Here is a 10069-nt window from a genome sequence, read left to right as displayed (position 1 = left end):
TAGCTGTGGGGACTGCCGGCCGTGTGGATCAGCCCTTGCCCCCAGACTGCCCCACCCTGTGCTCAGCCCTCCAGAAACCAAGGAGACCCCAGACCCAGATGGGCCCTCAGCATGTTCTGAACCCTGAGCCCAAGGGCTATTGTCTGTTCCCACTCCCCATACCAGGTCGAGGGTCCACTGGTGGGCAGGGTCCAGATACAAAGGAGTGGACCTTGGCCTTCGATCAAGGTCAGGCCCCCAGGAGCCAGAAGCCCATTTCCCAGGGGTCCAGCACATGGATTGAGAAACACTTCCAAGTCCTTTATTGGGCCAGCAAGGCCAGGAGCTGACCAGTTGGGTCCCAGTCTGGTGTTCGTGGCGCCCCTGTTCCTGTTCCCACCTGGGGCAGACAGCTTCTCTGACAGGCTACTTGGTTTGCTCCTTCAGGTATTCCCAGCCCTGCTTGGAGTACTCCCAGGCCTTGGAGGGGGCCACGGACAGGGCTGACATCATGGTGATGATGCCTGTGAGGAGGAAGGGCCAGGCACTTTGAGCAGAGACTTTTAGAGGTACCACTACCAGCTGTCAGTTCCACACAGGGAAACAGATGGAGGTCACACTTGCTCCCCACTCCCTGGAATCTCCACCCCCTTGTCTCTTTTAGCTCTTGGGGAGGGGGGTTGTACAAAGAGCAGGAAAGCTAGTGATGAAAAGGAATGGCCAGGAAGGGATATGGGAGATATCTGGGGCCCCTCCCCTGCCTGCAGATGGACCAGGGCCTACCTGAATTCCAAGAGTCGCGGATGTGAAAGTTAAACTTTGGAGGGGCTGGGAGCTGGGGAGAGAAGGGGAGAAGGGGCTGGTGAAAGAAGACCTGGCAGGCCCAGCCTCCCTCACAGGCCAGGAGAGCAGCATCCAGTGCCGAGGATGTCAAGCAGGGCTGAAGGACCCGAGATTACATCCCTCCCAGGCACAGCCTCAATACCAGCTCAGGGTACCTGTGGTAACTTCAGGCCTGTCTGCTCACACACATACTGGCTGAACTGGTACACGGCATTGGGGACCACCTCCTCGGCTTTCTGAAGGACCGCCTGACTCTTGTCACTGGACCCCAGCAGCTCTTGGTCGTACACGAGGTAGACAGCACCCCCAGCCACACTGCCCTTGATGAGGAACCTGCAGGCAGAGAAAGGAACCACAGTAGCTCAACAAACACTGCTGGCCACCTCCCAGGTCTAGGCCCGCAAAGGTGAGGGTGGGATTAGACTACTAGGGGAAGGGTGCCCACAGTCCAAAGAGGGACACACCTGAAGCCAGACAGCTAATGGGGGAAGCGCGGGGCATCTTGGGAGCCCAGAGGCGGGACTGACACACAGCACTTAATTTAGAGCGTGCAGGAATATTCAGCGCCATTTAACTGGTACACTGAAGCATGGAGAGGGACGGGGTCACTTGAGATCCTGCAGAGGCCAGGGAAAAGTTAAGGCTTAAGACGTCTGACCACCTTCTACCTTCCAGTTCCCGTGGAATGCTCCGAGAGGAACCCGCGGGAGGTTTCTAAGTGTCCATTTAACCTCTCAACAAATGCGTGCGGCACTCCCATATTATACAGCCGGCAACTGAGACTCCGAGGACTCTAGCATACAGAGTGCGAAGGCAAGGACTCGCTAGGAAGCAGGAAGTGGAGAAGCTCCACCCTGTCTGAACAGACATGGGAGACCTGACACAACGGGCAGCAAAGAGGCGATCGGGAGCAAACCAGATGTCGGGTGCCCGCAGAAGGGAACATCTTCGGGGGCTTGAGGCCCGCCCGGTGACCCCACGAACCTCATCAGCGACCAAACTCGGGGTACCATGATCGCTCGGCTCCGCGCGCAAGGACACTCGGTTCGCCCGCCGCTTCCGGTTGCGGCACCGCAGGGGCCTTTGGTACGCGTAGTCTCTTGTCAGCCGCAAAGGTTTCTGGGAGTCGGAGTCTCGGCTCCGAGAAACCAAAGATGGGCTGCGGTCCGACTGCAAAAAACGTCTCCGCGAAGATTAGTCCGCAAGGGCCGGCCACCGCAAGGCTGTCTGGGAAAAGTAGTCGGCACTTCCCGTGAGGCGCGTCTAGCTGCCAAGCCTCCTGGGAAATGCAGTCGGGCGCAGCACGGCCCTGGTGACGTGAGGGAAATAGAAGTCAGGTGTCTTGAGTGAGGCCTGAGAGAGAGCCACAACCCAGGAGATCCACCCGCGCGAGGGACTAAGGGCTCAGGCCTAGGAAGAGAGTGTCTGCCGCCCGGTTGTCACGGCAACACGAGGGCGGAATTGTCTGATAGGCGGGGCTTTGGTCACGTGATCCGGTCGGGGTTGGGGCTTCCTTAAGGGGTGGGGTCAGGGAAAGAGCTAGGCCGGAGGCTGTTGCCTGGCAACGCCTGGAGCTGAGTTCCCCCCAGCAACACACAGTCTAGCCCCTCCCCCCGAGGAGGGCGGTTCGGAGTCACGTGACTCAGACCCTACGCAGGGGGGCGCGGTCCGAGCCCCGGGGACACGGACGTAAAGTGAGGGTGGAGGGGCGCGCGCGTGGCTCCTAAGCCCGGCCCCCGGCCCCTCTGGACGTTGGGAGAAACAAACCTGAGTGAGTGAATGCGCGGTTGGGAACGTGCAAGTGGGTCGCACGCCCCCTTTGTCTAGAGGAGAAACTGAGGCCCAGCGATGTCAGGAAGCCAGTGGGTTCTGCGAGGATCTGGGTTCTCCCTTTTCTCCCCCATCACATCCTAGCTATTTCATCCACCCATTCATCCATTCACCCCCGCCCCCCCGCCCACCCAGCTTGCCAGATAACCCCTGCGGGGCTGCTGTGATCAGGGCCTGGTTAAGGAGAGGGTTGAGCTGAGGGGCTTCAAGGCTTTCCCTGGAAGTGGGGAGAGGTGGGAGAGCATTCTTTGCTGAGGGGATGCTGGCATAACTGGGTTAAGGCGAGGAGTTCACTTCTCTGAGAATTGATAGATTTATGGATGGGACGTGGGGGAGATGAGCATGGACAGGGAGGCAGGGGCCAGACCTGCTGGGTCTCAATTCGGGGAAGTGGTGAACCCTGGAAGGGTTTGAAGCAGCAAGAGACATGCCAAATTTTTTTGGACAGAGATCCCTATGCCCTGTAATCTTTGCCCCATGCAATTCAGAGGATAGAAACCCCAAGATGGAATGGCCCTGTGCCCTTTTCAGGGGAAACCCATGACCACCTGCACTTTAATTAGCTGGCTTTTCTCTCTTATGCCTTCTACCTGAGATACAAGTAAATCGACTCCCACAGATGAAGTCACATCTTAACCCTGATGACATGGACACCTCCATCTCCAAGCCAGTCCTGAGTGTCCACTTCCTTCTGGGTGTCTCCAGATAGAGCTGTCTTTCTGGGCTCCCCAACTTCTCACCTCCCAACATTCCTCATATCACTCTGGATCAGTCTATCTATTGAGCACCTGCTACAAGTCTGGCGGTTTGGGGCACTGAAGATCAAAAGTGAGCAAAACAGGGACTTCCCTAGTGGTCTAGGGTTTAAGACTCTGCGCTTCCACTGCAGGGGGCTTGGATTCTATCCCTGGTTGGGGAGCTAAAATCCCACATGCGGCATGACATGTGGCCAAAACATTAAAAAAAAAAAAGTGAGCAAAACAGAAACAGGTTTCCTTTTCCTTTCTGCCCTCATGGAAGTGAGTCTAAGGGGAAAGAGGGAGCTGAACAGGTAATAAATCATCATTTCAGGGGATGACAAGTGCTGAGAAGGAGATGAATGTTGTACAGGTAAGGAACAGAGGAGGATCAGGAAGAGAGGTGCTGTAGAGAAGGAGGCCAGGCAAGCACCCTCTGAGGAGGTGGTGGTTGCCGCGAGACTTGAAACAGAGAGCCACTGGGTTGTACTTGGGAAGAGCATCCTCGCAGAGGGAACAGCCGGTGCAGAGGCCCTGAGGCAGGATGGTGACTGGCTGGTTCATGTGATCAGTGACGAGGCTAGTATGGCCAAGCAGAGTGAATGAGAGGGGCTGATCCAAGCAGGGTCTTTTTGGTCACCCACCTTTTGTCCTAAGTGAAACAGGCAGGGTTTTCAGCTGGTAAGAAGATTGCTGCAGTGGCTCAGGTGAGCTGGATGATGACCTGGACCAGGTTGTGGCTATGGGGACAGAAAAAAAGGGGCCAGGGCTGGGGGCATCATCACTTGCTTTTCGAACAAAGACACCATTGGGGAAATGGGTGTGACTGAGGTTTAACTCTGGGCCAGGCCTGTGTGGGCTGCCCTCTCTCCCACTGCAGACCCAGGGAGGGCCATGAAGGTGCTGCTCCTTACCGGGCTGGGAGCCCTGTTCTTTGCCTATTACTGGGATGACAACTTTGACCCAGGTAAGTGCCCGGGTGTGGGGGAGGGAGGGATGGTCTGGCTATCCTGTCCATCCCCCAAGCTGACCATCCCTGCTCACCGCCAGCCAGCCTCCACGGAGCCCGTGTGCTACTGACCGGAGTCAGTGCCGGCATAGGGGAAGAGCTGGCGTATCACTACGCGCGCCTGGGCTCCCACCTCGTGCTCACTGCCCACACCGAAGCTCTGCTGCAGCAGGTGAGACACTCCATCTCAAGTAGGGGTGGGGAGTGGAGAACAGGGATTGAGTTTGAACCCCTGCAATCATCCGGGCTTCCTGTGTGACCTTGGGCAAGTCACCTAATGTCTCTGAGCCTTAGTTTCCTTATTTGCAACTCAGACAAGAAAAGTACCTTCTCCTGAGTTCTGGTGTGGGACTGAAGCAGTAAGATAGTTGTAAAGCGAGGAGTTTTTCTCACTGAAGGAGGGTAATGATAGTGAACAAAGGCTGTGCTGACAGCTCAGGTTCTCAAGGACAAAAGTGAGGTGGGTAGACATTTCTTAGCAACAGCCCAGTATTGCTTCAAGGAAATATACATCTCCTGGGGACAAACCTTCCAAAACTTCAAGAGGCCAGCAATCTCAAGATTTATTTTAAATCTCCTGAGTTTTAAATTTTGATGGTTGAACAAGCAAAAATGTCCCCCATTCTGGCCCATGAGCTGCCAGATTGCTATCCCAGTGTTAAAGCTTTGGGGATGATGTTAAATGGAACCCGAGGCTCACTGAAGGGGAGGGGAGGCTTCAGGCTGGGGCCCTCATGGAGCCGACAGGTGGAGGGGGACCAGCTGGGGTGGAGGGGCCCACGGGCAGCTCTGGCCCCCCTAGGTGGTAGGGAACTGCCGGAAGCTGGGCGCTCCCAAGGTCTTCTACATCGCTGCGGACATGGCCTCCCCTGAGGTGCCCGAGCGCGTGGTGCAGTTTGCGCTGGACAAGCTGGGTGAGGGGCGGGGCCTGGAGTCTGGGACCTTGGTCTAGGCTTTAGGGTCAAGACCCAAATTGGGGCGGGGGTGTGGTAGTAACAGCCGCCTGAGGGTGGAGATTTATGGCTCCGGGGGCGTGGCTAGGGGTGGAGCCTCATGGCATCCAGTGGGTGGAACCCATCCAGCGGGTGGAACTCTGGACCCGGCCCATTGAATGAGGGTTGAGGCCCGGTTAAGGAGTAGAACGGGTTCTCTTTGATCTTAGTTGTGGCACTACCTGGGTTAGAACTCACAGAGTCCATGCTCTAGCCGGAGTTTCGCTAGTTCAGGGGTCAGGGCTCGGGGCGATGTCTCATAGGGCCGGGGGGTACGGAGCCTCAAGGACTAGCTCCAGGCTGACGGGCCTCTCCGGGCCAGGGGGGCTGGACTACCTGGTGCTGAACCACCTCGGCGCCGCCCCAGCAGGCACGAGGGTCCGCAGCTCCCAGTCGACACGTTGGCTCATGCAGGTACTCCGCCCCTCCGCGGTCCCTGCTGCGCCCCCTCGTGGCCCTGGCCCCGCCCTCCCTCCAGACTCCACCGTCTCCCCGTTCCCATCAGGCCCTGCCCCTCGGGGCTCCAGACCCCGCCTCTCCTGGTTCTAGGCTCCGCCCTCTTGGCCTTGGCTCAGTTCCCCGGCCAATGCTCCCACACTCTCATCGGAGCGCAGTCCCAGTCCTCAAGCTCCGCCCCTACCTACCAAGGCCTTCACCCCTTCCCCGTCTGGGCTTGGATTCCTCCTCCGCCCGGTGACTCGCAGTCGCCACCTCCAGATGAACTTCCTAAGTTACGTGCAATTGACTTCTTCGGCGCTGCCAAGCCTGACTGACAGCAAGGGCTCCCTGGTGGTGGTGTCCTCATTGCTCGGTGCGTGTACGTGGGGCGGGGCGTGGGGAAGCCACAAGGGCTGATGCAGGAGAGCCTGGAGCGGGCAGGAAGGCTTCAGCCGCTCAGCCACTGCCCTCCCTCGCCCCCAGGCCGGGTGCCCACTTCCTTCTCCAGCCCCTACTCTGCAGCCAAGTTCGCGCTGGACAGCTTCTTCAGTTCTCTCCGGAGGGAGCTGGACGTGCAGGAAGTGAACGTGGCCATTACCATGTGCGTTCTGGGTCTCCGAGATCGTGCCTCAGCCGCCGAAGGAGTCAGGTGAGGTCCAGGACGCAAGGCGGGGCCAGGCTGGCTTGGGAAGGGCTGTGGCCGGGCTGCTCAGCCCCAGCCGCAGTCCCCATCATACCCTCCCGTCCCCAGGGGCATCACGAGGGTCAGGGCCGCTCCAGGGCCCAAGGCAGCCCTGGCCGTAATCCGCGGAGGCGCCACGCGTGCCTCTGGGGTCTTCTACCCGTGGCGCTTCCACCTGCTCTGCCTGCTCCGCAGTTGGATGCCACACTCAAGGGCCTGGTTCGTCCGCCAGGAGCTCAATATAACGACGCCCGCTGCTGCCTGAGCCTCTGGGCTTGAAGCCCCTTCATCTTCCCAGAAGACCTTCCAGCCAACCCTCCTGGAGCTGGGACACACACTGAAGACACTTCTGAGCAGGTGGTCAAGGGCCAAGAGAAAGTCATCAAGACACAAAAAAGTAAACCCGAGAAAAACTACCAGCACTTGAAAACAAGCAGAACTCGGAGTGTACCAGGCATCTTGTCACGAAGTCGGAAGTCAATTACCTCAGTCCTCTTAGCTGTTACTGATGATAGAAGAGTTGCTTCCATTTTGCAGATGGACAAACTGAGGCTCAGAGAGGTGATGTGACTTGTCTCAGAGCCCCGGCCCCATCAAACAGCTCATACCACCACTGAGCCACCCTTGGAGGGCGCTCTATCTGTGACCTGAATCCACTGCCTCCCACTTGGTTCTTTCCACTCAGTCAGCCTCAGAGCATCCTCCAACCCTTTCCCCAGGCAAGGGAGCCCCTGAAGCTTTCGAGTTGCTCTTGGGGTCTGAGGAGAGGGAGAAGTAAAGGAACATGTTCTAGGCTAGGTCCATCCTCCCATTTGATAATAAAAATCCTTCTTCCCTTGCACATCCGCTGTTCAGATTCCTCCAGTTTGTTTGTGGCATGAGGTGGAGAGGGATGTCTATGATATATTTATGTCAGAATGCTCAACTTCATTTCACAGATGGAGAAATGGAGGCTTCAAGACAGGTGGACCTCATCCAGGAAGTCAGGGGTGGAAGGGAAGGGAACCGCTTGTGGGCCAAAGGCATTATTTGCAGCACTAAGCACGTGATTTATGCCCCAGTAATGATCACCTGCATCAAGCGCTATGCACTTGACATTTGTGACCTCATGGCATTTTCGCAACCAGAGGTCAGTGCTATCATTATTATCATTTTATGGATGAGGAAACAGGGGAAGTTGGTGGTAGAAGCTGAGATTCCTACAACAGACTATCCCTCTTTAAGGCCATGTGTGCATCTGCACACCACTGATATTTACATTAATGCATTTAAAATGGAGACTTTCCTTAGAATGGTATACCAGCACTGCTTGCATAAAGAAAAAGTAACTGTAAAGATTAAAACTGTAGCATGAAAACAGTGTTATAAAATGCAAGCTACTGTTGGTTCTCCAAGGCGCCAAGATCAGCGGATGTTTGAAGGGGTAACCCCCAAACAGATCAGCCCCAAACTGATATTGACTCTTGGTGATAAACAGGATTGAAAGATAAAAACGAGGGGGAAAAAAGGTTTTGTTCCCACCATGCCTCCTATCTCTGCCCCTAAAATTACACCAGGTGGCGCCAGTGGCAAAGAACCCACCTGCCAATGGAGGAGACCTGAGACGAGGGTTCGATCCCTGGGAAGATCCCCTGGAGGAGGAAATGGCAACCCACTCCAGTATTCTTGCCTAGAGAATTCCATGGACAGAGGAGCCTGGCGGGCTACAGTCCTTAGGGTCCTACAGAATCGAACACGACTGAAGCGACCTAAGCACACACGCACATATCAAGTGCCTCCGGGGACTATATCACAACACTTTCCTTAGCGCTAGTCCAGAACTTGGCTTCATGTATCGTAAAACCAATTCCTCCGTTAGTGGAAGATTTATTTTGTGCCAGGTGTCATTATATCTTACTCAGTTCGGAATAGGTACTATTTTTGTCATCCTTCTATAAATGGAGAAATTCTGGTAGTGGGAGGTGGAGTCCCTGGCGCTGGGCCAGCCGGGTGGCTGAAGAGGTAGGATTCCAACTCTCAACCCACCTGCAGAGGGAAGCACCGTGGCCATAGTCACGCCCACCCCCAGTCCGACTAAAGATTAAGGCTCGCTGGGTAAATGAGCTTGCTCTGGGTGTCTGTTCGCGCATGCTCAGAGAGCCCGCAGGGACTCCTCCAAGCCGCCAGGGGGCGGCCGAGCCATTCTTGCCTCTCTGGCCCGCTCCGCCCGCGAGCTGGTAGATATCCCAGAGTTCCACTCGTCTGAAGTCCTTCCGCCGCGGCAGCCATTGTGGAACAACAGGTTAGTGAACTCTCTCGCGAGTAGCATCCGTTGCCATCCGGACCCTGGGGGTCCCAGGCAACTCAAGGGATGGCTGAGTGCAGCGAGCGAGCCCGTGGGAGCCGAAGCGCGGTGTTCCAGGCGGTGGGGACCCAGCCGGAGCTCACCCACATCCCTTCTCCCCTCTTCTGTCCGCAGCCATGGCTCTGCGCTACCCCATGGCCGTGGGCCTCAACAAGGGTCACAAGGTGACCAAGAACGTGGGCAAGCCGAGGCACAGCCGCCGCCGCGGGGTGAGTACCAGGGCGCGCGGTTAGTGGGTAGGAAGCCTCCCGGACGGAGGGCAGGGCCTGGGCAGAAGCTCCCGGAGCTCCGTCGGGGTATCGAGGACCGGGGGAACCCTGGTGTTTTAAGCAGGGGAAAAAAGAATGTGCGGCTGGCCGGAGGAGAGAGTGGAAATGCTGGTTACTCTCCTGTGTGTTCCCCTTTGCTGCGGATGCCCACCGAGGCCACGTAGCAGGACCCTCCCTCGCGCCGTGGATTCGGAAGCTGGGGCGGGAGCGACTTGGGGGCGGGTTTTGACACATGAGCAGGAGTTTGCCGAGTAGGAAGGTGCCTGGATCCGGGTTGAAACGTGGAGGGAAAGTGGATTCCTTGGTTTTCATGTTGAGGAATCGTGGCCTCGAAGGGAGAGTGTGTGTGTGTGTGTGTGTTTCTTGGTTAAGTGGGCCCAACTCCACCGTGCCCAGCCTGTGTGCAGGGCGAGTGTTCAGGGTGCCAGGACAGGCCGTGCAAAGGGCCGGGCGTGACGCGCCGCCTTGATACCAATGAGACTGGGGAGGTGGGAGGAGTTGGGGGGGATCTGGCCTTCCGTCGTCGGCAGGTCCCTGAAGCCCTGGCCCTGACGCCCCTGTTTCGCGCAGCGTCTCACCAAACACACCAAATTCGTGCGGGACATGATCCGGGAGGTGTGTGGCTTCGCCCCTTACGAGCGACGAGCCATGGAGCTGCTCAAGGTCTCCAAGGACAAGCGGGCCCTCAAGTTCATCAAGAAAAGGGTAGGTGGGATTCCCGTGCGGGGGCCCGGTCTGGGACTCGGGGCGCAGGCTCACGGCCCTCCTTGCCCGGCAGGTGGGGACACATATCCGCGCGAAGAGGAAGAGAGAGGAGCTGAGCAACGTCTTGGCCGCCATGAGGAAAGCGGCAGCCAAGAAGGACTGAGCCCTTCTCCTCTGTTCACAATCACAATAAATCTTGCCCAAAACTCGGCGTTTCTCTGCTGCCATTGGAAATTGAAGG

General features: G+C 57.2%; 3 protein-coding genes across 18 annotated transcripts; 2 read left to right on the top strand and 1 right to left on the bottom strand.

The window, feature by feature from the left end:
* Window positions 1-279: 279 nt before the first annotated feature.
* Window positions 280-2032, bottom strand: MICOS13 (mitochondrial contact site and cristae organizing system subunit 13). Its single transcript, XM_019964404.2, has 4 exons — window positions 1807-2032; window positions 978-1155; window positions 763-814; window positions 280-503 (listed from the first exon to the last, which is right to left on the bottom strand). The coding sequence occupies exons 1-4, from the start codon at window positions 1833-1835 to the stop codon at window positions 406-408; spliced, it is 357 nt and encodes a 118-aa protein (XP_019819963.1). The 5' UTR covers window positions 1836-2032; the 3' UTR covers window positions 280-405.
* A 288-nt stretch (window positions 2033-2320) lies between these two features.
* Window positions 2321-7351, top strand: HSD11B1L (hydroxysteroid 11-beta dehydrogenase 1 like). Of its 16 annotated transcripts, none has more exons than XM_019964391.2 (8): window positions 2321-2593; window positions 4270-4356; window positions 4440-4570; window positions 5201-5312; window positions 5713-5804; window positions 5940-6201; window positions 6312-6477; window positions 6580-7351. In XM_019964391.2, the coding sequence occupies exons 2-8, from the start codon at window positions 4284-4286 to the stop codon at window positions 6773-6775; spliced, it is 1032 nt and encodes a 343-aa protein (XP_019819950.2). In that variant the 5' UTR covers window positions 2321-2593; window positions 4270-4283; the 3' UTR covers window positions 6776-7351. The 16 variants fall into 16 exon arrangements, with proteins under 16 accessions (XP_019819950.2, XP_019819954.1, XP_019819952.2 ...); XM_019964395.2 differs by having other exon boundaries at window positions 4238-4356; window positions 6108-6201; XM_019964393.2 differs by having other exon boundaries at window positions 4238-4356; window positions 6039-6201.
* A 1345-nt stretch (window positions 7352-8696) lies between these two features.
* RPL36 (ribosomal protein L36) lies at window positions 8697-10034 on the top strand. Its single transcript, XM_019964382.2, has 4 exons — window positions 8697-8791; window positions 8969-9063; window positions 9694-9828; window positions 9902-10034. The coding sequence occupies exons 2-4, from the start codon at window positions 8971-8973 to the stop codon at window positions 9989-9991; spliced, it is 318 nt and encodes a 105-aa protein (XP_019819941.1). The 5' UTR covers window positions 8697-8791; window positions 8969-8970; the 3' UTR covers window positions 9992-10034.
* Window positions 10035-10069: the final 35 nt, after the last annotated feature.

Source organism: Bos indicus, chromosome 7, assembly GCF_029378745.1.
Source record: "Bos indicus isolate NIAB-ARS_2022 breed Sahiwal x Tharparkar chromosome 7, NIAB-ARS_B.indTharparkar_mat_pri_1.0, whole genome shotgun sequence".
Lineage (NCBI taxonomy): Eukaryota > Metazoa > Chordata > Mammalia > Artiodactyla > Bovidae > Bos > Bos indicus.
Note: the sequence above shows the minus strand (reverse complement) of the source record. Positions and strands in the feature narration are given on the sequence as shown.

What these genes read in the sequence shown, in the direction of transcription:
- MICOS13 (XM_019964404.2), bottom strand. Translation starts at nt 1,835, where the DNA reads ATGGTACCCCGAGTTTGGTCGCTGATGAG. An exon ending in CGAGTTTGGTCGCTGATGAG is followed by an intron (nt 1,156 to 1,806) that starts GTTCGTGGGGTC and finishes CTCTGCCTGCAG; the next exon opens with GTTCCTCATCAAGGGCAGTG. An exon ending in CCGCGACTCTTGGAATTCAG is followed by an intron (nt 504 to 762) that starts GTAGGCCCTGGT and finishes TCCTCCTCACAG; the next exon opens with GCATCATCACCATGATGTCA.
- HSD11B1L (XM_019964391.2), top strand. Translation starts at nt 4,284, where the DNA reads ATGAAGGTGCTGCTCCTTACCGGGCTGGGAGCCCTGTTCTTTGCCTAT. An exon ending in GTTTGCGCTGGACAAGCTGG is followed by an intron (nt 5,313 to 5,712) that starts GTGAGGGGCGGG and finishes TCTCCGGGCCAG; the next exon opens with GGGGGCTGGACTACCTGGTG. An exon ending in TCAGCCGCCGAAGGAGTCAG is followed by an intron (nt 6,478 to 6,579) that starts GTGAGGTCCAGG and finishes TCCCGTCCCCAG; the next exon opens with GGGCATCACGAGGGTCAGGG.
- RPL36 (XM_019964382.2), top strand. Translation starts at nt 8,971, where the DNA reads ATGGCTCTGCGCTACCCCATGGCCGTGGGCCTCAACAAGGGTCACAAG. An exon ending in GGCACAGCCGCCGCCGCGGG is followed by an intron (nt 9,064 to 9,693) that starts GTGAGTACCAGG and finishes TGTTTCGCGCAG; the next exon opens with CGTCTCACCAAACACACCAA. An exon ending in TCAAGTTCATCAAGAAAAGG is followed by an intron (nt 9,829 to 9,901) that starts GTAGGTGGGATT and finishes CTTGCCCGGCAG; the next exon opens with GTGGGGACACATATCCGCGC.